The 26,864-nt window shown below is 38.3% G+C and overlaps 1 protein-coding gene across 4 annotated transcripts in view; it reads left to right on the forward strand.

Moving 5' to 3' along the window:
• The first annotated feature begins 2,266 nt into the window (after positions 1 to 2,266).
• LOC125874496 (helicase protein MOM1-like) overlaps positions 2,267 to 26,864 on the forward strand; it is a 63,524-nt gene continuing 38,926 nt past the window's right edge. For 2 of the 4 annotated variants that reach the window (XM_049555389.1, XM_049555390.1), the window contains exons 1-9: positions 2,267 to 2,502; positions 3,849 to 4,379; positions 7,189 to 8,080; positions 18,941 to 19,020; positions 19,608 to 19,749; positions 20,013 to 20,206; positions 20,366 to 20,496; positions 21,648 to 21,908; positions 22,257 to 22,397. In XM_049555389.1, coding sequence (XP_049411346.1) covers positions 3,857 to 4,379; positions 7,189 to 8,080; positions 18,941 to 19,020; positions 19,608 to 19,749; positions 20,013 to 20,206; positions 20,366 to 20,496; positions 21,648 to 21,908; positions 22,257 to 22,397 — 2,364 coding nt within the window. In that variant the 5' untranslated portion in view covers positions 2,267 to 2,502; positions 3,849 to 3,856. The remainder of the gene's footprint in view (positions 2,503 to 3,848; positions 4,380 to 7,188; positions 8,081 to 18,940; positions 19,021 to 19,607; positions 19,750 to 20,012; positions 20,207 to 20,365; positions 20,497 to 21,647; positions 21,909 to 22,256; positions 22,398 to 26,864) is intronic. The other 2 variants (XM_049555391.1, XM_049555392.1) reach the window with 2 other exon arrangements.

Below are 26,864 nucleotides of genomic sequence, written 5' to 3' on the forward strand. Positions count from 1 at the left end.
GAGGATATTTTAGGCCCTTTTCCGTTACATTAATTATTCCTATCTTTCTTCTTTCCTTATATTAATTTTTTGCCCAATAAATGTTCACATTCTTATACCGCTCCTATATACCTGATAACACAACATTGTTATTTACCCTTGAATGAATCATGTATGGTTGAATAAATTGAAAATCGTTTACAAAGATATGAACCAACAACGAACATCATATCTTATGTACCTTATAAAATAAGAATTAATGTACTAAAAACAGTTCTAAATTATAAATGTAGTTGTTTTCTTAACATTTTCATATGACATCTAAAAAAATTAATTCACGTACTTTAACTTTTAAATTATTTATACTATTAAGCGTAAAATACACGTACAACACACATGTTCGAGAACTAGTAAATCTTTAAAAGTGTGACAAGAAAGACCAAATAAGGGACACATTTTAGTATTTAAAATTAATTCATTTTAAACAACGAACTGTATATTTTGAACTTTGGTTAGTAATTAGCAAACTTGCAATAAAGTCACAAATGACTAAAAAATAAAAACTTACGACAATTAGAAATTCATAAAAAATTAAATTAAAGAAGTCTAATAGAGAGAATACACACAAAAAATAGAGCAAAAAAAATACAACATACACAATTACACATCTTTCTTTAAGTTTTTAATCACTACAATATAGATGAAAAAAAGAAATATAGAATCATTACTTAACTATAGAATAAAAATGATAACCTTGGTTAAAGGTCTCATGAAACAAAATAAATAAATTTATAAAGATAAAAAATGAAGTATTACCAAAAGATATATTAAAAATTTTAAGAAAATATTTGAAGATTAGGGATATGAAAAGATGAGAGTTATGGATATTAAAGTGTAACAATTGAATAGGTAATTAAGTATGTGTTATTAATGTGAACATCTAAAGCAAAAAGAAAAAAAAAGAGAAAAATAATAAATAAATGAAGAATAGAAAATAAATTAAAATTAAGAAACCATGTAAAAAGTACATGCAGAAGATGATGAAATTAGTGATCTCGTGAGCACAAATTTGAGAAATTTCAAGTTTCTATCATGCAAGTATTAATGAGTTTAAATTAATAAAACTAGACCCATTCTTTAATGACAATCAAGAAGGCATTATCAATGTGCGTCTTTCAAACCTCGCTTGTAGAGGAAATTTAATACATCATACTGTTTTTTTATATTGAAAATTTCACTCGAATATCTTTACAAAACAATTTTTCATGTGCCTACAAGCAAAAATAGAATTCTCTCTCACACATATAGATAGTTTGTAAACCAACTCTAAAACGTTTTAGTAACTAATTCTAACAGAATACACACTGAAAGAACTTTAATAATGAATTGAACGAGGAGAAGAAACTTTGAAATAATGTTGGCTAACTTTTTCCTTTCTTATTATATAAATTTTAAAGTGATGTTTAACATGACATGTCAATAATCATACTCCCTCTGTCCCTAATTGCTTGTCCATTTTGACAAATCAAGAAAGAATAATTTTTTTTACCTATTATACCCTCAATTAAATGATTAATTACTTTGAAAAATATAGAACTTTTCACCCACTTCATAATTAATAGAGGTAAAATGGTAAACTCACTATGTCATTAATTGTTTTCTTAATTGGTGTGTCAATTCAAAAGTGGATAAGTAATTAGGGACAGAGGGAGTAATAAATAAGAAGTTATAGGAATATTACCTTTTCCGTATGCATGCATCTATTTTTTTTCTACTTGATATTTAATGCTCATTTTAAATTTCGATTAAATTTGGATTCGCACCGAAAAATTCTACATTGAAGTTAAAACACTCCCTAATAAAGACATGAATCTATTTACTCATGTTCATCATAAAGGATAATACTTTATTCACATAAATTATATTTATGGGAGAAGTTATAGAAAGAAGTTGTGGGAAAAAAGGAAACGTTGAATAATTTATGTAGAGATTTTTGAAATTATTAATTTAAGCTAAACGTAATTGTTATTATTAGTATTATTATTAATTATTATATATTAATATAGATTATAGATGATACAATTTTATATTTAAATAATTAAATATTTTATAACATTTTAATTTATAGCATAAGTAATATTGTAATTTTATTTTTAACTTTGAGACTTTCTACCTTTAATAGTAAGGAAAATACATAAATGCCCTCGGCTAAATGCACATATTTCGCTTGGGGTCCCACTTCCACGTTTTTAATGGCGTCAAAGTTGGAATTAGCAACACACGCCCAAAGTTCTTTTTACCCTTTGCTATTTTCGGTTTCTGTTGTGTACTATTTTCTTCTCTTTATGCCCAGCAGCTTAAGGGACTCGTTGATTTCGAGGAGAAATCCTTTCGTACTATAATGTCGAATTGTTGATTCGGACGACAAATTTCAGTTTACAGGTTGAAACTAGGGTTTTGTTCAGAGCAATTTGACTGAAACTTTTCTTGTTTCAGGCTGTGAAGGATTTAGGGTTTTTTGAGGTAAATTTTTTTCTCTTCAGTCTTTAGGTAAATTGTTAGTGGTCCAACAGTTGATTTGGTGCACATAGGGGCATGAAAAAAATATGCTAGTAACCTCATGTATTGTTCTGTAAGTGACTTTTCAGTTATGGTGTTTCTTCTAATCTGATTTTAATGCGAATAATCGGAATATTGGGTGTTAATATGATATATTTTGTGACAAGTTGGAATTTTGCTTGAAGGTGTAATTCTTACATTGTCTGTCTGAGTGGAATCGGGTTCTTGAAATTGAGCTAATCTTAGACCCCTGATATTTAATTTTGTTCCAATCATATTATTATAATATATGATACATTTTGCACAAATTGGAATTTGTTTTAAAGGTGTAATTTTTTTTTTTTGGGTTTTATTTCAATCCTCAGAAGTTTGCTTTTGGGATAATACGTGAATTAGATAAAATATTGATAATTATTTCTATGTTTTCACCTGAGACTATAGTTTTAAATCCTGATATGGGGTTTAGCGATACTACGGTTTACTTTTGTTATTATTGTTATGTTCTTTCACAATTTACATGCAAATGCTATTTTTTTTTTTTGAGAAAAGGGTAACTTTGTATTCATAGAAAAAAATTCATCATTCAAGAAATGATGAATTGAAAACTTACATCATAGTGTGATGGGCCCACCCCATACAGTTTACATGCAAATGCTATTGTAGTACTGTTCTTTTCTAATGTTAGGAAGAAGAAAAGAAATCCATGTGTTTTGATTGATTACTGTTGTTGCTGTCAAACCTTGTCTTGTAGGTCAGACTGTATTGATTTAGAACAATGAATTCAGGCATTCGTGTTTAAAGCTAATTTTTATGGAAGAAAGTATTTGGATGTAGGAAGTGAGTAATTTGTCCTTGTCTTGAAGATTACGGCATGTAGGCATGGGCAAAGATTTGGGGGGGAGGGAGGGGGGGGTCGCAAGGGTGGTTTATCCAAACCCCTTCACTCGAAAATTACACGGTATATACAAGGTCAGAATTGTTTTTAGTGTATATAGTAGATGCCTAATAATTGTCGGTCCACCACTGCATGTAGGTGAACTGGTGTGGTTGGGGAAATCTGTTTAACTGGTCCAACTGAATGAAATGCTTCACAGGATAACTATTTTTTTTTAGACTGTTACATATGGCATATTTCTGCAGACTTCAGTAATTTGTATATATCTGATTAAGGGATGGTGATCGCTATCATGCTCTTCATATGTTATCTTTTTTAATCATCATCAGGGGATCACTAGTTTCCTGTTGTTTATTCTGTGGATAATGGGTACTACAAGAATAATCTGACTTAATTTATGGCTTGTTGTTCACAGCTGAACGGATGGCTAGTGAAACTCGGTCTGGGAGGAAAAATAAGGATACTGAGAGCAATAAATCAAAGAATAAACAGTCTGATAAAGGTTCATTAAGTTCTGGCTCTGGGAAGACAGATGGGTCCAGTGTAAGAAGGTCAAGTCGAGAAACAAAGCAAGCTGCTTCAAGCCCATCAAGTATAAGGAAGTCGAAGCGTCTTGAGAAGCAGTCACCAACCCCGCCAACTGTTAAGAGGAGAGCTGCATTAATTAAGAAACCAAATTCTCCGAGCCCTTTAAGAAGGTCTGACAGGGGTAAGAAACATACCCCATCTAGCTCGTCAAGATCAAGTTACTTAGGAATAGGATCCGATTCATCTAGTGTCAAGAAGGGAAAAAAAGAGAAAAGTGTGAAGGAGCTGATAATGGAATCTGAAAGATATAACACTAGCAGGGAGAACGGTGCAGCTTCGGTTGGCTTGAAAAGGAAGAGAATGGATGCGCGTAGTTACAAGGCACTGTTCAAAATGCAAAGAAAGAGATATACTGCAGGTTGACTAATCTTTCTCTTGTCGCTCTCATCCTCCTATAACAAGGGGTACCCTTTCTTGTTAATGTATTCCTTGTTTTTTCTTCTTGTAATAACAAATTAATGCAGCATGAAGTGCACTCTCTCCTGGAATGGTGGGAAGAGTAAAAAGACTTACTGAATTGCCTATAGCTTTATCATGGCAAAGACACTTTAACTGAAGTCATGACGTATTGACCACCAGATGGCTGTGCAAAATGTGCCTATTAGATAGGAGACACTGAGAAAGTAAAAAAGATAGAACGCCTTTAGTTCAGACGCTGTTACATGGAAAAGAAGCCATTGAAACATGTGGCATCCAAATTATTTTAAAGATGTTTTTGAGCCAAAAAGATTTAAAAATCTCCTTTTACAACCCCTTCCCCTCGGGGCAGATCCAAGATTCCGAGAAGGTGGGTGCACTATTACGAAGAGGTGAATTCAAGATATAAATTTGATGGGTACCTTTAGGTTGTTACTATTGAACTCATTACACATTTGAATTTATAGGTTTATATTTTCTTACATATATATCTGAACTCCATGTCAAAACTGCTGGGATCTGTTAAGCCCATTGACTCTTTGTACATCCTCAATTGATACTAGTTTTGATATTCACGTTTGGCATAATTGTATAAACCCTTACAGTGAAAAAAGGAGAGTAGGAATTTTAATGTGTTAGACTTGGATTTTTTTGGAAGAATGATCAAACAAAGGAATAAAAAAAGAAAGAAAAAAGTAGTAACTTAGTGGGTGCTTGGATTGGCTTATTTTAAGTAGCTTTTGGCTCTTAACCTCTTTTTTAATTTTGGAAGTGTTTGGGGAGAGGTGATTAGACAGGACATGGAGCAACTTCGGATTATCAAGGACATGAAATTAGATAGGAGGGTGTGGAGGTCGCATATTAGGGTAGAAGGTTAGTAGGTTTGGAGTTGTTGTGTTGGTCTTCGAGGGTTTAGGCTGGTTGGTGTTGTCGTTGTACTAGCCGTATTATTATGGTTCTTGCTTTTGATATCTATCATCGTCTGTTGTTTACAATGTCTCGCTTATCGCACTATTTTGTTGCTCTTGTTCCATTCTGGTAGGTTTTCCACTGCTTAAATGCTATGATATCTGCATTGTGTTTTTCTTTTTTGTACTTGGATTTGTTGCATTTGAGTCGAAGGTCTTTCGGAAATAACCTCTCTATCTCCATGAGATAGTGGTAGATAGTGGTGAGGTCTGTGTAGACCCTACTTGTGGACCTCATTGGATATAATGTTGTTGTTGGGAAACATAAAAAGTGCTTGAAAGCACTTTTTTTAGGCTGAAAAAGTACTTTAAATAGAGCCAAAAGTCAAAAGTTTGGTGTTCCCAATATATGGCTTTTAGTTTTAGCTTATAAGTCACTTAGAAAAAAGCCAACCCAAACACCCCCTTAGAATGCAAGGACATGTCCATTCCCATGGGTAGGCCCAATTTTGTAAAGAGAAATGAAAAAACAACAAGATAAACATAGGATTTGAACCCCCTACCTCACTTAGAGAGGTGTACCCTATAACCATGACTCTTTGAGCTTGGGTGCACACATAAATATTTAAGTATTTTTGAAAAAATAGCATTACTATACATGATCTAGGGAGGGGAGCATGGGTGCACATGAACCCAAGCCCAGCCTAGATACGCCACTGCCTTTCCTCATCCTTTCTTCCTTTCTCATCTCAGTTTTACATTTTTTGGGAGTGCAGTCTCGTGATAAGTTCTGGTCCTTCAGATATGAGTCCAAAAATGCTTTCCCTTCCCTGTTTTCGTTGTGTAGTGGTGCAGTGCATATTCATATTGGTTATGGGGGCTGCGAGTGTCATTTAGTGGTGAAGTAGGAGGGGTTTTATCAAGAAATATGGAGCAGTCATGTTCTTTTAGGTGAATGGGGGTGTGCATGTGTTTTATGTACTATATGGTCTGTCACAGGATGGTGTTTTGGATTTGTATACTCAGAGTTTCTATGGGTGAAGGAGGGTAAGAGAATCTCAGGTGGTATTGGTTTCCAAGAAGGTGCAGTGGAGGCGAGTCTATATTGTCCCCTTTCAGCATAGTGAAGAAGTTATAAAGATGAGTCTTTGGTGTATGTGGGTGTTACTTTAAGAGAAAGGTGGGTGTTTTGGTTGAGGGTTTTTAGAAGATATGACGGTTTGCGGTTTTTATTTTTTTGATTGGAATATGGACAGTAAAGACAGTGAAGGAATTTTCTGGTGGTGGAAAGAATTAGTGATGCTGTGTGCTTTGGGTGGTTGAGTGAGGACGACTTCTCGTCTCTGATAAAAAATGATGATGAGTGAAGAAGCTGGAAAACCCTCTAGTTGGCTTCTTATGGCAGTGAAAAAACGGTGCATCTTTTAGTTTTCTTTTTCACTTGGTTCTTTTAGGTATTTTTTGGGAGATGAAAGTCAAACGATGAGAGAGAAGAAGCATGAGAAAAAACAAAAAAAAAAGAAATAGTTGTGTATTTTTCTTGTATTGACGTGTGTCTAGGACATGTATCTGCATAATTTAAAGTAAGTTATTGTACCATGTCATTAGTGTGTGGTTAATAGGACACATTTTTGACTTAACATTAGGTTTATCATAGGTCATACCCTCAGATAAGGTGTCTAAATGAAGAATTCGGACAACTTTGTGGGGCTATCTATGTATTCTTTATAATTTCAATGCTTGGAGTGAAGTGTTTTAATCTAACTGAGTTGGCATTGTCTTATTTGGTGTTTTGGAATTGCTGAAATTTTTATACTGATGTAGATGTTTTCTCCTGAACAGAAAATAATGACAAGTTGGAAAGCCCAAAGAAGCCATCAAGAGTTGATAGCATTGCCAGTGATGAGACAGACTGCAAGCTAATCAATGGGGATAATGAATCTCATCAAGGAGTTGTAAATGAGTTGAAAGAACATCCTGATGAGGTTGCTTCTGCGAGGTCCATTTCTAGCTTAGAAGCTTCTGCTGCAGATGCTTCGGTAAATGATGTAGTGGAATTACCATATTCAAAGTTGAAAGAACATCCTGATGCGGTTGCTTCTGCCAGGTCCATTTCTAGCTTAGAAGCTTCTGCTGCAGATGCTTCGGTAAATGATGTAGGGGAATTGCCATATTCAAAGTTGAAAGAACATCCTGATGAGGTTGCTTCTGTGAGGTCCATTTCTAGCTTAGAAGGTTCTGCTGCAGATGCTTCGGTAAATGATGTAGGTGAATTGCCATACTCAAAGTTGAAAGAACATCCTGATGGGGTTGCTTCTGCCAGGTTCATTTCTAGCTTAGAAGCTTCTGTTGCAGATGCTTCGGTAAATGATGTAGGGGAATTGCCACATTCAAATCGCAGATGCTGTTCTACAGAAAAATCTGTTGCTCTTCCTGCAGAAAATGGTTCGGAAGTATCTAAAAATGGTTGCACAGTGGGAGAAATTTCTGGAGATTCCGAAAGGTCACCAGAGAGCTGCTCTGTGCCTGAAAATAATTTGCATATTGCTGGGTTGACGTGTTCTACTTCTACAGATGGTGATATTATCTTGAAAAGTGGTGAACTAGGCACTGGTAATTGTTCTGAGACACATAATGATACATGTGACTTGGCTGAAGTGTTTCCTCCAACACTAGGAGATCTTGAAAAGCTTGGTTACAGTGGGGCTTGTGCTTCATGCTCTAGACAGAAAAGGTGACTTTTCTGCTTTTTCTATTTACATTCTGTTTCTACCAATACGGCATAGCCATAATAACTCGACGTTAGCATAGTGAATCATCACATTAAAACTCAATAGCACAGTGTCCTGATAATTTAGGGGTCACTTATGCTAAGACTCAAACGTATTACATGCACTTGACTTATAAAGTATTCCGGGGATACCCAAAATTTCTATCTTCATAGTGCTTTATTTTTATAGGTAATGTGAGAATATTATTGATGTAAACCAGCATTCAGAGAAAGCAAGGGGCTTGGGACTTCCATGTTTGAGGTCTCAAGCTCGAAACCCCTTGCCAGCAAAAGCAAGGGGTTTGCTTTTTGGGTTGAGCTCGTCGCACCGGGCTTGCCTAGTGCGGGTTACCGCTCCTATGTGGCTTGCGAGCTATGGCATAGGAGCGGGGTTTTTACCCTGTGCGCACTCAAAGGGTAGCGGCTGCGACTTTCCCTTGTCATAAAAAAAAAAGAGTAGTACATCCAAAAAATAACGTTACAATGTGTGTAAAGAACTGAGGAAGTCAACCAAGGCTTCCTGCTCTTAACACATTTGCCGTGGCCACTTCAAAAGTATACACTTGTGTTTAAGATTAACTACATTGTCCTTCTGTTTCAAAAACTCGAGCATTTCTTTCTCTTCATATGACCCACCAAATCATAGAGTTCGTGATGCCCTTAGCTGATTTAATCTTATCCATTTCATGTGGTCAAATGTTTTAATGTGTACCTTAGTTGTGTTGAGATGTTTCCAACTATTTTGTCTATATTGCACACTCAATTGGTGTGAGAAAGTTTAAGGAAATGTGGATTAGTTTCTCTTTGTGTGTCTTTTGGGGGTCATTTTTTTTTTGAGAATTAAACAAATGGCAGTAAGCGGGATTTGATCCTTTTGGGGATATTTTTTTTGTTCATCAAGACTGCTATTTCTTTTCCAAAGCATCAGTTCAGAAATGATATAAACAGTATGTTCCCCAAAACCAATATGAAGACGCCCAATTGACCCTTTTTACCTTTTTAGGATAAAACAAGATGTTATTAGGTTCGAACTTTGGTAAAACTGTATCCTATACAACAAGAACAGCAACAATAATGGCTCATTGCCACACTATTTGAGGTTGGCTATGTGAATCCTCTAATTCTGTTACACTCCAAGTGGGACTACTTTTATTCCAATATGCAATAATTCGTCCTTGATCACAAATACGGGTTCTTAAACCAAATATTTTCTAAATCTCACACTTTTTTTTGATAAGGTAACTTTGTATTCACATAAAAAAAACTCATCAAATAACAACTGATGAGGTGGGATTTACAACCCCATAGGGCATCCTGATAACCAAAAACCCAAAAAAGAACTTTACAATTGTCCTATGAAGTCCACTAGACTTACTACCTCCCCACCATATCCTGTTTACACCAAAAATACAGCAAACTCAGACTCTTCATCTTGATCTTCTGAATGCTGCTAGCTTGCCCGTCATGGGATCTTTCATTCCTTTCCTTCCAAAGTGTCCACCAGATGCAAGCTGGAATATATTTCCACCCGTCCTCTATTGATCTTCTTCTTCTGCTCATTCCTTCCCAGTGTTTCAGCATGTCTAAAGAAGTTTCTGGCATTACCCAACTAACTCCAAGTATACATAAGAACATGTGCCACAGATTTACAGCTGTTTTGCAATGTACGAATAAGTGGCTGTTAATCTCTGCCTCTTTATCACACATATAACACCTTGAGCAAATCTGTATACCTCTTCTCTGTAACCTTTCGTGAGTTAAACATGCTTTTCTGATCACCAGCCATGAGAAACATGACACCTTTAGTCGAATTTTGATCTTCCAGATTAGCTTCCATGGCCACTCCATTCTCATCCTCCGGTTATGATTCATATTCCAGTAGCAGGAGTAGCAGGATTTCACTGTGAAACTCCCTTTGTTGTGTAGCTTCCATATTGGACTGTCAGGTCCTTCTGTGACACCTGGGAATGGGTTCAACACTTGCAACAGCCCAACTACTCTACTAATCTCCCAGTCATTTAGAGCCCTTCTTAAAATTAGGTCCCACCCTTGAGGAGTCCATACCTGTGCCACTGTAGCCATCTGTTGTACACTTAAAATAAATAGATCTGGGAATAAGGTTTTCAAGTCCCTATCCCCTATCCAAATCTCATTCCAAAAATCAGTTTTAACCCCATCTCCATTTTTGAATGATATATTGGAGGCGAAAGAAGGCCATAGTCTTCTGATAGTTTTACAAACAGAGCACCCAAAAACACCTGTTACTTCATCAGTGATCCAGTTATTTTGAAGACCATATTTACGTGAGATGAATCTTCTCCATAATGCCAAATCTTCAATACAGAACCTCCAAAGCCACTTTTTCAAGCCTATTAGTCTAATAGGGAGCATATATAAGATCATTTCAAAAGTTTTAACCCAAAGACTTAAGAAAGTGGTCTATAATCTGGTAGATGCCCAACAAATGGCCTTCGTAAAAGGTAGGCAGATCATGGATGCAATTCTGATTGCAAATGAATGTGTGGAGGAGAGAAAGAACAGTAAGGTGCCAGGCATTTTATGCAAATTGGATATTGAAAAAGCCTACGACCACTTGCAGTGGGGCTTCCTCTGGAAGTCTTTGGAAAACATGGGCTTTGAAGGAAAATGGCTAAAATGGATTAAGTTTTGCACTACAACTGTGAAGTTCTCTATTTTGATAAATGGTGCCCCCTCTGGTTTTTTCTCATCAGAGATAGGACCGAGACAAGGAGATCCTTTATCTCCCTTTCTCTTTATCCTAGCGATGGAGGGCCTAAATGACATGCTCAGAACAGCCCAAACAAGAGGATGGATAAGAGGATTCAATGCTAATATGAATAACAGACAAGGTCTGGCCATCTCCCACTTACAGTACGCTGATGAGACATTGATATTTTGTGATGCAGACAGCTCTCAGCTAAGTACTTGAGAGTAATTCTGATCCTTTTTGAAGCCATCTCAGGCCTACACATCAATTGGGGAAAGAGCTTCATCTTTCCTGTCAATGAGGTGCCTAGGATAAACATGCTTGCAAATATTCTAGGGGGGAAGGTAGGGGATCTCCCCACAACATACCTTGGCATGCCTTTGGGTGACGAGCAGGTCAAAAGGTATCTGGAACAACATTCTAGAAAAGTGTGAGAAGAAGCTGGTGAACTGGAAGAGTCAATATTTGTCCTTGGGAGAAAGAGTCACACATTAACAGTGTGCTAGATGCTCTACCCACATATATGATGTCTGTTTTCCATATGCCTGCAAATGTGATTGACAAGAATGGATGCAATTAGGAGGAATTTTTTGTGGCAAGGAAATTGTGATCCTAATAATCATAAATTCCATCTAGTGAAGTGGGACCAAGTCATTCTCAGCAAAAAGGAAGGAGGCTTGGGGATTAGGAATCTGAAAATCCAGAATCAAAGCTTACTTATGAAGTGGTTATGGAGATTTGCCTCACAAGAACAAGCTCTCTGGAAGGAAGCAATAAAGGCTAGGTTTGGTATGGAGAATTTGTGGATCACCAACCTGTCCACACAGCCCTATGGATCTGGAGTATGGAGATCCATCAGAAATTTATGGATCAAATTCTTAACAAATGCAAAGTCAAGGTAGGGAATGGTGGACGGACGTTGTTCTGGGAAGATAAATGGGTGGATCAGGTGACTTTGAGAAATAGGTTCCCTATTTTGTTCAACATGACCCTTCAAAAAGAGGCTACAATCAGAGAAATGAGAGATAATCAAGGGTGGGATCTAAGGTTTAGAAGACATCTAAATGATTGGGAGGTCAATAAAATAGTTGAGCTACTCAACATTCTAGGGCAGTGCAAAGATCTAAACACAAATGAGGACAATCTATTTTGGAATCCAGATGAGCAAGGCAGATTTTCAGTTGGCTCGGCTTATAGAAGCTCACAAAGACCTGGTACTGGCCTTGGAAGATGATTTGGAAAGTCAAGATACCATTCAAGATAGCATGTTTCACTTGGCTGTTAGCCAATCAGGCTGCATTCACTCAACACAACCTCATGAAAAGAGGCATGCAAATCTGTTCCAGGTGTTGGTTTTGTGAATGTGAGGTCGAGACAATAAATCATCTCTTTCTACATTGTAGAGAGATATGAAGTTGTGGCAGATTTTCATCAACTTAAGGGGCATCAGTTGGACTATGCCAAGGAACATCAAAGAAGCTCTAGCTTGCTGGAACAGAGATGGGAATCAGTTAGGACACATGGAGAGATGGAAGATTGTCCCTGCCTGCATTTGGTGGTCTATATGGATGGAGAGGAACCAGAGATGTTTTAAAAACAAGAGCTGCTCTATGCAGAATTTGAAGTTGAATTGCCTGGTTCTTTTCTTTTTTTGGTGTAAACATGAATATCCTCAAGATGCAGAGGATATTCCTAGTATTTTAGAGTTCTTATGACCTCCATAGGAGTTCTTTGCTCTTTGCAACTTTTGGATGTAAGTACTACTAGAATACTCATTATGTATTCTTTTGTTTATAATACAAGTTACCTTTCTCAAAAAAAAAAAGCCACTTTTTCAACAAACTAACATTCTATACTTTCAACTTTTTTTCCCCATACCCCCTTGTATTTTGTTGAGGGTCACCTCATCCCATTTGACTAGGTTGTACCCAAGCTTCTCTTTGTTCCCCTGCCACAAGAAGTCTCTCCTTAGTTTGTTGATTTTCTTCTCTATGTTTCCTGGGATTGGGAATAGGCTCATCATGTAAGTTGGGAGGGCATCCATTACTGACTTTATGAGAGTTAATCTGCCTCCCATAGATAGGTATTGGCTCTTCCATCTTGTCAGCTTTCTCTCACTTCTTTCCAACACTTTACTCCATACTTCCACTTTATTTTTTGCACCAAGAGGCATTCCAAGATACTTAGTTGGTAAGGAATCCATTTGGCATCCTAGGTTCTCAGCAAGTATCTGCATATTGGTAACTTGGTCAACAGGGTACAAGCAACTTTTATGCCAGTTAACATGTAAACCTGAGATGCCCTCAAAAATGGTTAGGATGGCCCTCAAGTGCCTGATTTGCATTACTTCAGCTTCACAGAATACCAAGGAATCATCTGCATATAACAGATGTGTGATTTCCATAGTATTTCCCCTATTAGCATTTGCAGGGAAGCCTCTTATCCACCTATTCTCACTTGCTCTTCTGATCAAGAATTGAGGCCTTCCATTGCTAAGATGAATAGGAAGGGTGATAACGGATCACCTTGCCTTAGACCTCTTTGTGATTGGAAGAAACCTTCTAGACTACTGTTGATGATAAGAGAGAATTTCGCGGTAGATATACAAGTTTTGATCCAGTTTGTCCATTTGTTCCCAAAACCCATGTCTCTCAAAATTTTTAGAAGGAAAGACCAGTTGACATGGTCATAGGCCTTTTCAATATCAAGTTTACATAGGACTCCAACTAGCTTCTGCTTCACCCTACTGTCCACCAATTCATTGGCCAATAATGCTGCATCCATGATCTGTCTTCCTTTCAAGAATGCCATTTGGTGTTCATCTACCAATTCTCCCATGACAGTCTTCATTCTTTCTGTAAGGAGCTTGGCTATGATTTTGTATATTCCACCAATCAGGCTTATTGGTCTGAAGTCCTTCAACTCTTCTGCTCCATATTTCTTGGGAATTAGTGCTATAAAAGTGGCATTGAAAGATTTCTCAATCATTTCCTTCTGATGGAAATTTTGGATTGTTTGCATCAAATCATCTTTCAAGGTTGCCCAACAAACTTTGAAGAAACTCATGGTGTAGCCATCAGGCCCCGGGGCCTTATCCCCATCACATTGTTTGATAATATTTAGCACTTCTTCTTCAGTGAAAGGCCTTTCTAGCCAATCTTGTTCCTCCTGGGAGATTCTTGGACAGTTAACATACTCAAAAGAGGGCCTCCACATCTCAGATTCAGTATAGAGTTTCCAGTTTCCTGTAGAACTCAATCATAGTAACCTTGATAGCTTCTCGATCTTTAACTTCCTCCCCGTTGATTATCAATCTATCAATGTTATTGTATCGCTTGTGGGATGTTGCCATTCTCTGGAAAAACCTAGTGTTATTATCCCCTTGTTTTTGCCAGAGAACACGGGACTTTTGCCTCCATCTAGATTCCTCATTTTTTGCCAAATCCTCCAACTCCACCAGAACTGTTGCCCTCACCAGTAGTTCATCCTCAGATAAAGTTCTAGTGTTTTGAGCTAGATCAATATCAACTAATTCTTTGAGAACACTATCTTTCCTATTGCATAACTCCCCACACACTGATTTGCTCCAATCTTTGAGTTTTTGCTTCAACATTTTTAGCTTCACACTGAGCTTGTAGTTAGGGCAGCCCTCCACTTCAAATTCGTTCCACCAACTATGGACAAGCCCTTCAAAACCATCAACATTGAGCCACCAGTTCTCAAACTTGAAGTATGACTAACTGTGGTCAGAGTGACTCTGGGCATGATCAATTATCTGATATTCCCGAAAGCTACTTCCCATTCCGTGGAGTACATAAACATGTCTAGTCTGGCAGCACTGTGGTGATTAGCACCCCTGAACCATGTGAAAATCCCTCCATTTAGGTGAGGGTGTAATTCCATTTCTTCAATCCAGCTGGAAAAATCAGTCATCTCATTTGTGATCCGGTTGCATCCTCTCCTTTCTGCCATAACTCTAACCGTGTTGAAGTCTCCACAAGTTACCCATGGTCCTTCGCATAGTTCTTTGACTGCTGCCACCTCTTCCCAGCAGTCTAGTTTCTCACTCCTGGTGTGAGGAGCATACACACCAGTGAGAAACCAACTAAAGGAGCTTTGTACTGCATCAAATCTGTAAGTAATAGAGTATTGGCCAATTTCTACCATACTCCCTGTCCAGATTCTGCAGTCCCACATTATTAGGATTCCACCCCTACTCCCATCTGCTTCTATATATCCACACCTCATCCATCTACCAGACCACAATTGTTTGGCAATGTTTTCAACCCCCTTATTCACCTTTGTTTCTTGAAAGCAGTAGATATCTGCTTTCCATTTCAGCAAAGCACTTTTAACAATATTCCTAGTGGACATCTTGTTAATCCCCCTTACATTCCATGATAATAGCTTTATCTTCATTTAAAAGTCAAGTTAAGAACTCTCCCCCTTGTTCTGGACCCCTCAACCTCCTGATTTAAACTGGATTGTAGATTTTTTAGTTCATTTTTCCCAATCCCCCGATGCTAGGTGTTGTACTTGTACCTTCTATCATCTTGTTCTCCAAAGCAAACTTTCTCTCGTCCAATCTCATCAATAGGGCAAGAGTCTCTTCCCTAAAACCTTCAAAAGCAACTCCATAGGTGGAGCTTAATTCCAAAATGTGGGAATTAATCCAGTTGGATGCTTCAATCTCCTCTCCATTAGTTTTTCTAGGGATGTTCGAAGCTACTGGTTCAACATCATGGATTTGCATGTTTTGTTCTTCACAACCAACATCTGTCTCCATCGAACAGTGCCCTTTCTCCTGCAATTTCATAACCCTGCTTTCGTCAATCATATTCTGCGAAGCCGTCTCTTGGTGAATATCTGATTTTTCCCCTTGTGTCTTCATCGGAGTGGGTCCTTTCTCCATAGAAATTTCACCTTGTGGAAGCTTCGATGGGGACTCCCAGTGACTTAAAGCTTCTAGGAATTGAGATGCCAATATTTTAATTTCATTCATGCCCTCATTAAAAGGCATGTGCCCGTCATGTGCCACTTCTATATTTTTTCCTGAACTGTTTGGGCTAAATTGGCCCAGTTGGCCCAAAGTTGCATTTAAGCTTTTACTGCCAGAAACCCTAAAGCCCAAGTCTGCATTTAAACTTTTATTGCTAGAAACCCTCAAGCCCCAAGTCAACATTTGGGGTTCTAAAATTCTCCCCACATGTCTCTGCCATTGCACGTGGCTGGACAACTTTATCTGCTGCTCCTCTTAACACTACAGAGTCCTCTACAAAAACCTTTGGTCCATCGATGGGAGACCGCTGGGTAAAAACCTTCTCACTGGAGCTTTGAATGTTGTTTTCTCCGACGGTCACCTTCGCCGGAGCTTCCGTCCACACCTGCATCGTGTAGAGAAAAGCACCATCATCTATTGTCACTTCCTTTGGCACGTCAGACCCGTTTCCTTTGATTTTAATTCTCGCCCATTTAAGATGATTTCGCAGTTGGGTTTCTTCTTCTGTTTCTATCCACCCCCCACAGAAGTCCCCAATAGCTTTGAAGGTGTGGTGCTCCCAGAAGTGTAACGGCAAACCCACCACCCTGATCCAAATTGCGTTGGTTCTATCTCCCCCTTCTGACGCACACACTGTTGGACTCCACCACTGCATTTTCGCCGGCAAGTTTCTCCATACCCAGTCCCCTTCGACTACTTGTTCCGCTGTTACCTTGGATGCAAATTCGAAAAGGACAAAAACCCTCCCCCATATCATAAATGTTCAGGCCATGGACTCTTTTCCATAAACTACTTGCCCATCTTCTCACCTCTGTCAAGGTAGGTGCCTTGCCTTTACTAGTCATAAATTCGCCCACCAAACTCTTCTTCAGTACCTTGCTTTGGCTGTTTGCATCTCCATTAATGCAGATTCTGCCCCCCCTCCCCTCTTTATTATATTTTCTGGCATGTCCTTCCTCCCCTTATTAGTCCATTTGCTGCTCTTTAGCATATCCACATAGGGAATATTACTATCAATCAGTCTATGTGTCTCTAGATTCCCCACATGCTTGTAACTATGGATGAATCTTCCAATCTTCTCTGCAATACCTGACCATCCTGAGTTAAAAGATAATTCAGGGACTATAATGACTGCCCTTCTTTTACCTCAACATTTATCAGGCTGATGTATCTTCCATATTTGTTAAAATTCCTTGCGCAATAAATCTCTGTGAGATCATCTTTTTTCTTCCACCTTCTGACTGTGTTCCCCTTAGCCTTGGATGCTTCTCGCATAATCGAAGATATCCATTCCATGGCCTTGCCAGTGAAAGATATCCTCGTTATTGACTTTCTACTCCTTTCTGTCCAGTCATACCATTCCCCTGCTGTGCCTGATGTTCTTGTAATGTCATATGATTTGAACCCTACTGCAAAATAGATCGTGTCGTCCATAATGGAAAGAAAAACGAGCCCAGTGACAAGAAAGAAAAGAGATGAAAGAAAGAAAAAAGAGGAAAAGAAAAAGATGCCCGGTGATCGGAAGGATCACTGGAGGAAGATAGTGAAAACTAGGCTAGATCATGTCCTCGGGAGTTGTGCCTGGGAGCTTTTTCTTTTGTAAAACTATTGCTATCTTATAATTTTTCATATCTTTCTAAATCTCACACTTATCCCTACTTAATAGAAAGAAACTCACTTATCCCTACTTATCAGAAAGAAACTCACTTATCCCTACTTATCAGAAAGAAACTCACTTATCCCTATACCGAAATACAAATCTCTTAATCAAATGAACAAACAAAAAGGATTCATGGCAAACATCAAACGGTTCAAACCTAATGCAATAGTGTACCCAAAACGATTATACCTCAATTCTAAGTATAACCTATTTTTCACCAAGTCCTTACGAATCCCAAGAGCTTGTAGGTCTTTTGAGACAATCTCTCAATATGATTTAGCTTTCAAAGCCTTTAAATTATTACAGTCCACACCTTTGGACCAGCACAATAAGCGATTTAGAGGTCTACGTAGGATATGAAAATATCATTTCAGAAGACATTATCTTATTTTATCCTTTGTGTACCCGGTTGAACCTAATGTCAAATGTTGTCATTTCTACTAAGGACTTTTTTTTTTACATCTTGTCAATTATCTTTTTTGACAAAGGTAACAAGTTTGTTTATAAATCTTCCGCACTAAGGCTGGGATCCCAAGAATTTCTGCTAAAGAATTAATTAAGTAAATAAAAAAGTGTTTCTCCCTAACAACTTGAGCTTTGATTGTCATGCACTTCAAACATTGTATTAGTTAGAGAAGACAGAGGTCCTGAGGTTGAGCTCGAGTCTTTCCGCCACCCGTTGCAAAAAAAGAATTTCCATATGCTCGGCCATCAAAAAGAATGAATCCGCATGTGAGGGTGTGTTAAAAGACATAATTAAGTAAATAAAAGTGAGCTCTCTAGCTTCACACTCTTCAACAATCTCTAATATTGGCTAATTTTGTATAACACATCCATCTTAACATTGTCATTGACTCGTTTCTGCAATACACTTGTGGATTTATTGGGTTGTAGAGGTCCTATATCCACTTGCTTGATGCTTTGCACACTTACATTTCAGTCGTCCAATATGGTCTCTGTGTTACATCTTCACGTATCATGCATCTTAACTTAGATATTTGTATTGCATGCATTGAGAAACTGTAATCCATTTAATATTTGCCTCAACTTCAAGTTGATGTTGTGTGTAAACCGTCTTTAGTCTCATACGGCTGTATACATCCTTGCAAGGAAAATTGCTCCTAGTTTTTTTGCACATTGTTGCTAAATCGTCCCATGGCTTTTTATTCATCATATTTTTGATGTGTTATTACTTTTTGGTTCTCCCCACTTTGCTCCCTTGTTGACTCAAACCCACAAACTTGGGGTTGGAGGTGGAGGGTGCTTGCCACTAGATCAACCCTCTCTTGTCTTATTGATGTATTGTTACTTTTGGGCCTTGGATATATTTATTAGATTAACAGTCTGTACTTCCATATGTCAGAGACAAAATTATGGTTTAAAGTTTCTATCTTTTACTTTTGCAGTTGTTTACTATTTTCCATTCACAACTTGCAGGTTAAATCATGATTCACCAGAGGAGGAGCTGTGCTCATGCGCTGGAACAGGCAGGGATTGTAGTAACCTTTCTAGTCTCAAGGGTCGTGCCTTTAGACGTGGACAGGTAGAAGCAGCTTGTATTCATAGTAGACGCGGCGGTCGTAAAGACCCAATAAACTATCTAAAATTGAAGTATCAATAAGCAATGTATGCAACAAGTTTTTCGGTGACTTCAAAAGAAAGCAGTTGATCATTAATTGGTAATTAGATTTGGAGAAAGATTATAAGACCAACTATGCATGTATACTAGATAGTAGAACATGTGACAAAAATATAGAAGCAGCTGAATCCAACGCATATTGTATGGTAGTCAACGTGAGAAACTTTTCAGTTTTCAAAAAACTGGGAAGTCCTAAATCGCCAACTAGCTGTCAGTTTGTTCGTATTATACTTTTCTTCTTTGTAGTATGAGTATCATCATGTCCTTGCCGCTTTGTCTTAACATGTAATGGGTCATGTTAGTTCAATTATCAGTTATTCTCACTGTTTATGGTCCATTTCATTTAACGAAGGGGATTCTGGCCAGCAGCTGTGCATACACCAGAATTCAGAGTACTATTTTACTGTTATGAATTTGCTTTCTCAATATTTAATAATTTTCTTATGCTCAAATGCATTCCATTTTAGGATGGAGTTGGTTCTGAAGCTGCAATTCTTTTCGATTCTGGAGAAAGATGCAATATACAATTGAATGAGGCCCTTTCAGTTTCTCAAAGGGGCAGTGATGAAAAAATGTGCACCATATGCAAGCAAGCTGGAAAGATACTGTGGGTACCATTTGCAATTATGCACAATTATGTGATGATCAATAATGTCATAAAAAGTCAGCTCTACCTAATATCATTTGCTTTTTCTGTTTTTATTAATTTGTTCCCAAGACATTGTCTGGTTACTGGATTGTGGAAACACCCAGTAATGATTTTTCCATTTGGGTTATGCATTAATAGTTGTCAAGTAGTAGTATAGCCTGGATTAGAATGTCCATGTCAATGCCTTGATTTTTATCATTTGCACTCAACATACTTTTCAGGATCTGCGATGGAAGAGGTTGCAAGAGATGCTATCATCTCTCTTGCTTAGATCCTCCACTAGATGATTTTCCACCAGGAGCTTGGCATTGTACCTTGTGTGTCAAGAAAAAGATTGAATCTGGTGTACATTCAGTGACGGAAGGAGTAGAATCAATTTTGGATGTTAGAGAAGTGGAAGTAGCAGATGCCAAAGGTTTGATGTAAAAGTATATTACATGCATAAGACATTTGTACTGGAGCTGTGATTATGTGATATGACTAGTTATTGACCTGTGTCATATCTCTTAATGTTGCTTGACTTCTGTTGATTCTTTCTCTTACTATTTTGTTTTCTTCTTTGCTTTTATGTTAGGAACGCATAGGCAGAAGCAGTATCTTGTTAAATACCATGGTCTTGCTCATGCACACAGTCATTGGGTTGCAGAGGCACAATTGCTTATTGATGCACCATTGCTTATTGCAAACTATAATCATAAGAATCAGGTCAGAATTATTTCTCTGAAGACTTTTAGGGGTCGTTTGGTAGAGTGTAAGCAAAATTAATGCATGCATTAGCTTTGTGTATTAGTAGTACCTGGATTAGTACACTTTTTCATGCTATGTATAATTAATGCTTGCATTAGTTATACAGTTTATTGTGTATTATTATTACCATGGATTTCTAGGTATTAGTAATGCAAGGGTTTTAATACATGCATAAGCATGGTTAAAGACCTCATTGCCCCTCAAAATATTTTTTACATCTTTTCCACCATAATTTTTTTTTGATGACAAGGGAAACCCGCCGCTACCCTTTGGGTGCGCACAGGGTAATGCAATAGCTCACAAACCACATAGGAGTGGTAACCCGCACCAGGCTTATCTTTGCCGGTGCTGACTTGGATCTCGGGTGACGGAATAAGGCGGCCAATCCAAGCCATTTCATGAATAAAATGTGACCAATTAACCAACCAAGAAAACCACTTGTTACAAAAAAGATCTTGTTGTTGCATCGAAAGAGATAAATGTTGACTAATCTGGCTAACATTGAACTTGGTAAAATGAAATGGTTGAATAATTGAAAAATGAGATTATTCAGGAATACACATTGAATGCTGAGATTACGCATTGAATTTCTGGTAGTAGATCCAGGAGTGGTAACCCGCACTAGGCAAGCCTGGTGCGACGAGCTCGACCCAGAAGGTAAACCCCTTGCTTTCGCTGGTAAGGGGTTTCGAACTTGAGACCTCCAACATGGAAGTCCCAAGCTCAAACCACTGGGCCACCCCGAAGGGTATCTTTTCCACCATAATTATGAAGGGTATCTTTGTAATAAATATTTTTAAACCATGCATGCTATTTTTAATTCACCAAACCAAACAATGCATAAGAAATCATCTATGCATAATTAATGCAAGCATAACTAATGCAAGCATCTCTAATGCAAGCATTACTAATACACTTGGTTTAGCATGGTTTTTATACACTCTACCAAATGACCCCTTATATGTTTTCTTTTTTCTTCTCGCACATTTTCTGCCAAGTTGAGTAAGTGGATCATTATATGCGCAAACACATGCAAAGAATGATATGCATTTATCATAACAAATACTTTTTTGGAGTTTTCACAAGTAGCAACTTTTCCATCATTTTAGGATGTGAGGTGGATCTCAGAGTGGACAGTGCCACATCGTCTCTTGAAGAAAAGATCACTGATGTTCTCCAAGCTGCATGGTCAAGATGCAGGTGAAAATAACAAATGCCTGTTTGAATGGCTTGTGAAATGGAAGGGCCTTGGCTATGAGTATGCTACATGGGAATTGGGGAATTCTAATCTTCTGAATTCACAGCATGGTGAAAGCCTCATCAAGGATTTCAATATTCGTCGCGAAAAGGCAAAACGGAGAATTGACAAGGTGCTTATTATCATGATATTGCATGAATTTCTGTCAACAATTTCACTTTAATCTGATAAGTGATAAGTATCTTGCTGTTGCTCAAGTACTTTAAAGTGTCTTGTACTAGTTGGTTTTGTAACTCAATATTCAAAATTTTGCTCTGATTTTTATGCAACCTCAGTTTCCTGCTGTGTATTGACATAAACGGTAGGACATTCCCTGCACTAAACATAAAATTTTGGCTGTTGTTTGAGGATATTTTGAATGATTAGTCAAGAAGAAATTTGTTATGTTTTGTGTGCTTCAAGTCATATATTGGAAGTCACCACTTTTGTAATATTATTTGTATGTCTTCTTCTGCTGCAGAATCATAAGGGGCAACTTGTCAAACTATCGGAACTTCCTGCTGGAGGTTCACTTATAACAGATTCTAATCTGCTGAACAATGTGAACAAGCTACGTGAGTGTTGGTTTAAGTGCGAAAACACTGCTGTCTTTGATGACAAGGTGAGTTCATTTTACAGGGAATGCTTTTCTAGGTGGGAAAAGAGATACTGCTAAACATTCTATATAATGCGGAATAAATAATGGATGGCTATATAATTATAATATATACACGTCAAAGCAGTTGAAAAGGATTTGAATGTCGAGTTTGATTGATAGTTCTGAAGTTCTCATTTGATGCTTGGTCAATGTTATTGTTCTTCATATGCGCATTGACCATCTTTGGAAAAACTTTGTATTCCCGTCTCCCTGCATGGGCCACAACACCTTGGATCTTTGCCTCCAAGCTATTTTTTCCCTTTTAGTGCTCTTCAAATTCCAAAAAGAGGTGCTTTTTTGATCATCTCCTCCTCATTCAGACACCTTTGTTATTGAATAACATCCATTCTGAATAAATAATTTCCCTATCTCCAGGTTTCCATGGTTATTTTAGTTCCATTCTTTCAATTTCCCTTTGATAGCTTTGAGTTTTCCTGCAAGAATGTAATCTTGCAAGAATGTAATCTTCCCCTCGATGATCCATGTGCGATTTCCCCCTTCCAGCTGAAGATCCACTAGCTCCATATCTTCAATGATTTATAAATCTGGTATTTCTAGTGTAGTACCTCTTTTCCGAGGGGAATCCAATTATGTTGAAATATCCACCTACCACCCAAGGATTTGTGGAAAAACCCTTAGATCCCTAATTTCCCACCAAAATTCTTGTCTTTCTCTGTTGCAATTTGGAGCATAAATCCCTGTCATATGCAAATTGAAACCCCAAGTTTGAGACTCAAATCTGCATGTCAAAGAACAAGAACTAGTAATGATCATCTCCTCCTTCCATATTTTTTGTTTTTGATGACAAGGGAAATCTGCAGCCGCTACCCTTTGGGTGCGCATAGGGTAAAACCCCCGCTCTTATGCAATAGCTCGCAAACCACATAGGAGAGGTAACCCACACTAGGCAAGTCTGGTGTGACGAGCTTGACCCAGAAGGCAAACCCCTTGCTTTCACTTGCAAGGGGTTTCGAACTTGAGACCTCCAACATGGAAGTCCCAAGCCCAAACCAAATTGAAATCCCAAGTTTGAGACTCAAATCTTCATGTCAAAGAACAAGAACTAGTAATGATCATCTCCTCCTTCCATATTTTTTTTTGATGACAAGGGAAACTCGCAGCCGCTACCCTTTGGGTGCGCACAGGGTAAAACCCCCGCTCCTATGCAATAGCTCGCAAACCACATAGGAGAGGTAACCCACACTAGGCAAGTCTGGTGCAACGAGCTCGACCCAGAAGGCAAACCCTTTGCTTTCGTTGACAAGGGGTTTCGAACTTGAGACTTCCAACATGGAAGTCCCAATCCCAAACCACTGGGCCACCCCGAAGGGTCTCCTTCCATATTTTACTATTCCAAATTGTTAGATTACCCCACATCAGTTGTTTTTTCTTCTAAAAATGAGAAAGACTACCCTAATAGTTCCACTATCCTCCAAATGGCCGTACTTATTCCCATGAGTTCCCATATATTGCTTGGGAGTCCCCATGACTAATGGTTTTGTCTCTCGTCTCTTTGATAGCTTGCAGCTATTGGTTTTCTTAAATAGAGCCAATGCGTCCTTTTCATATCCATAAAGATCAACCCCAATTTGCTTGCTTAATTCTATAACATTCAAATGAATCCCTAAAAATGCGTCCATTTCTCCCTCAATCTTCTCCTCCTGCAACTATATCTTCAATGGTTTTGCTTCCTCAATTTACTAGAGGCAGACTTACATATGCATGTCTTTTTTGCCCCCTAATAGTGTCAATTTGTGTTACATCTCTTTTGATGTAGTCATGACATCTTAATAATCATCAACTTCTTAAATGACCAGTGGCTAGGGGTGTGGCCTAGCGGTCAATGAAGTTCTTGAGAACCTTGAGGTCTTAGGTTCAAAATTCAGTGGAGACAAAAAACACAAGGTGATTCTTCCCATCTCTCCTAGCCTTGGTAGACAGGGTTACCTGGTACCTGTTGCTGGTAGGGGGTGGCAGGTATATCTTGGAATTAGTCGAGGTGCGCGAAAGCTAGCTCAGACGCTTGAGTCATAAAAATGAATAAAAAATCACCAGCTGCTTTGGTTCTTGAAATTGAGGTAGATGGAGAATATTCTCTTTCTTTGTTCTCCATATTTCCAGAGCTGTGTAGGGAGTTTGCAAATGTAGACTTGTTTGCCTCAATTTCAATGAGCATTATGTCCATTCTATTAGAGAAAAGTGGAGACCGGTTTTAAAAGTTGGCTTCAGTGAATCAAATTGAGCATGTTGTGAAACTTTCGTTCCACCACCGCTTTGGGTCACTTGGGCTGTTGAGTTGGCCCAAAATTTTACTCCTTTAAATTTATGGCCCTCTGGTTGCTGCCACGTAGCCTTTTTTTTACTTAGCCTTAAATTTTAAGAGATATGTTCATGTACCCCCCCCCCCNCCCCCCCCCCCCTTCCTCCCGCCTCCATCCATAATACAACTACCTACTCTGCCCTCCTCGATATAGGGCTTTATGCCCGACTATCTTTCATAGCCTTTGCTTTTTTCCGGAGAACACCCTCGTCGGGGTTTCACACCAAATGGGTACAGTGAAAACTAGACCTGTGTTTGCAATGGTTATCTCCTTCCGGACTTCCCCACCATCTCCTTTAGTTTTAATTCTCACCATTTTAGATGATTCTTTGGAAAAGTTTACTCTTTTGTTTCCACCCATATGCCACAGGGATCTCTTAAGGCTTTGAAGACTTTTTTTGTCCAGAGATGAATCGGTAAACCCATAGCTCTGTTCCATGTCCACTTCCCTTAAATCCTTTATCTTTGATTAAACATGAGAAACTTTCCTCCATTTTTTCCTTGTTTGTTTCTGGAAGAGTTGCTAGTCATTCTCTTCTTTCTCCATCCTCTTTGAATGTTTTGACATACCATCCACATCAAAATCAAATGGCTTCAAAGTTATGTGTGCAAACCTATAATTGTAGTATGACTTCACAAATATATAATTAATCTCTTTGTTCGTTGTTAATTGAAAAGTCCTTTTCGATATTTCTACTAGCTTGTATTTGTTGATAATAAGGGGTGATTTGATTTGAGGTACAAGCAAAAGTTAATCTTGGTATATAAATCAGTGTTGCTTTATACCATGCTTGATTTCCTGGAACATATATTGTATACGTTGTGCCGAATTTAATACTGAAGACCAAATGTTGTATAGTTAATACATGTATAAGTTATATGGGAATATATGTATTATTTTATATGCGATAGCAACAACATATGGATGAATATGGTATTCAACAGCCCAGTTAGCCACTCCAAACCTACTTCATCCTTAACCCTAAACCGTCTCATGTATGCCTTTTCCACCAATATTTCTCCATTCTCGTCCTTGATAAACTTTATTTGGTCCACATCATGGACTTGACTTGGTCTGCCTATGTAAATTTTTATCCCCGTCTTTGCCCTTAAGCTCTTCATACAAGTGCTCAAAAGTTGGTAACCTACTGTAAAATTTTATGCCCATCTTTGCCCTTAGCCGTTGTAACCACTAGCTTTGCTTTCTTCTCCACCTTTTTATACTTCTTCCTGTTCTTCCGCTTGTCCTCCTTGTCTAAGCTTTCTAATAATGCCGTTTAAGCAACCTTCTTAGCTTCCACTTTTTCTTGGACCTCCCATTCCACTACTACTCCCATTTATGACCACCTACTTTACCCTTTGAGACCCCTATCACCTCTCTAGTAGCTTCCTTGATGCAGTCCACATACTATTTGCGTCCCGGCTACTCCTAAGCCCCCATAGCAACCAACCTCTACCCAAGTTCCCGGCCTTTGGCATTAGTCAAGTCTTCCCATTTGATCCTTGGCTGGTCATAAAGAGTCCCTCCTCCGTCAATAGTCAAAACCATAACTACGAGCTTATGCTGGGTTGTAAGATTCTTTCTTGGGATAACCTTGCAGTCCTTGCATAAATCTATCACTCTTACTAAGGAGTAGGTAATCCATTTAAGTCTTAGCCACCACACTACAGTAGGTTACCAAGTCCTCCTCCCTCTTTTGGAAGCACGAGTAGCTATGACCAAATGGAGAGCTTTAACGGTAGAGCTCCTCCTTCATTTCTATCCCCAGAGACGAAGCTGCCTTGTACAACATCATAGCCCTTGAAGTGGTCCCTATTTGACCATTAAAATCTTCACCTAGAAATAGCTTCTTGGTGTGCGCGATGCCTCTCACAACCTTGTCCAATTCCTCCCAGAAATGCATTTTGACCTTGTCCAAACCTGTGGTGCATATGCCCTAATCATGTTTAAAGTCAGCCCTCCCACAACTAGCTTAATGACCATCATCCTATCATTAACCCTCCTAACCTCTACCACTTGCTCCCTAAATGAAGTGGGTTTGAATGAGTTGAGTTGATTAAATAAGCAGGTCATTAACCCGCCCAAACCTAAACGGGTTGTGCAGGTCATG

The sequence above is a fragment of the Solanum stenotomum genome, chromosome 8, assembly GCF_019186545.1.
Source record: "Solanum stenotomum isolate F172 chromosome 8, ASM1918654v1, whole genome shotgun sequence".
Taxonomy (NCBI): domain Eukaryota; kingdom Viridiplantae; phylum Streptophyta; class Magnoliopsida; order Solanales; family Solanaceae; genus Solanum; species Solanum stenotomum.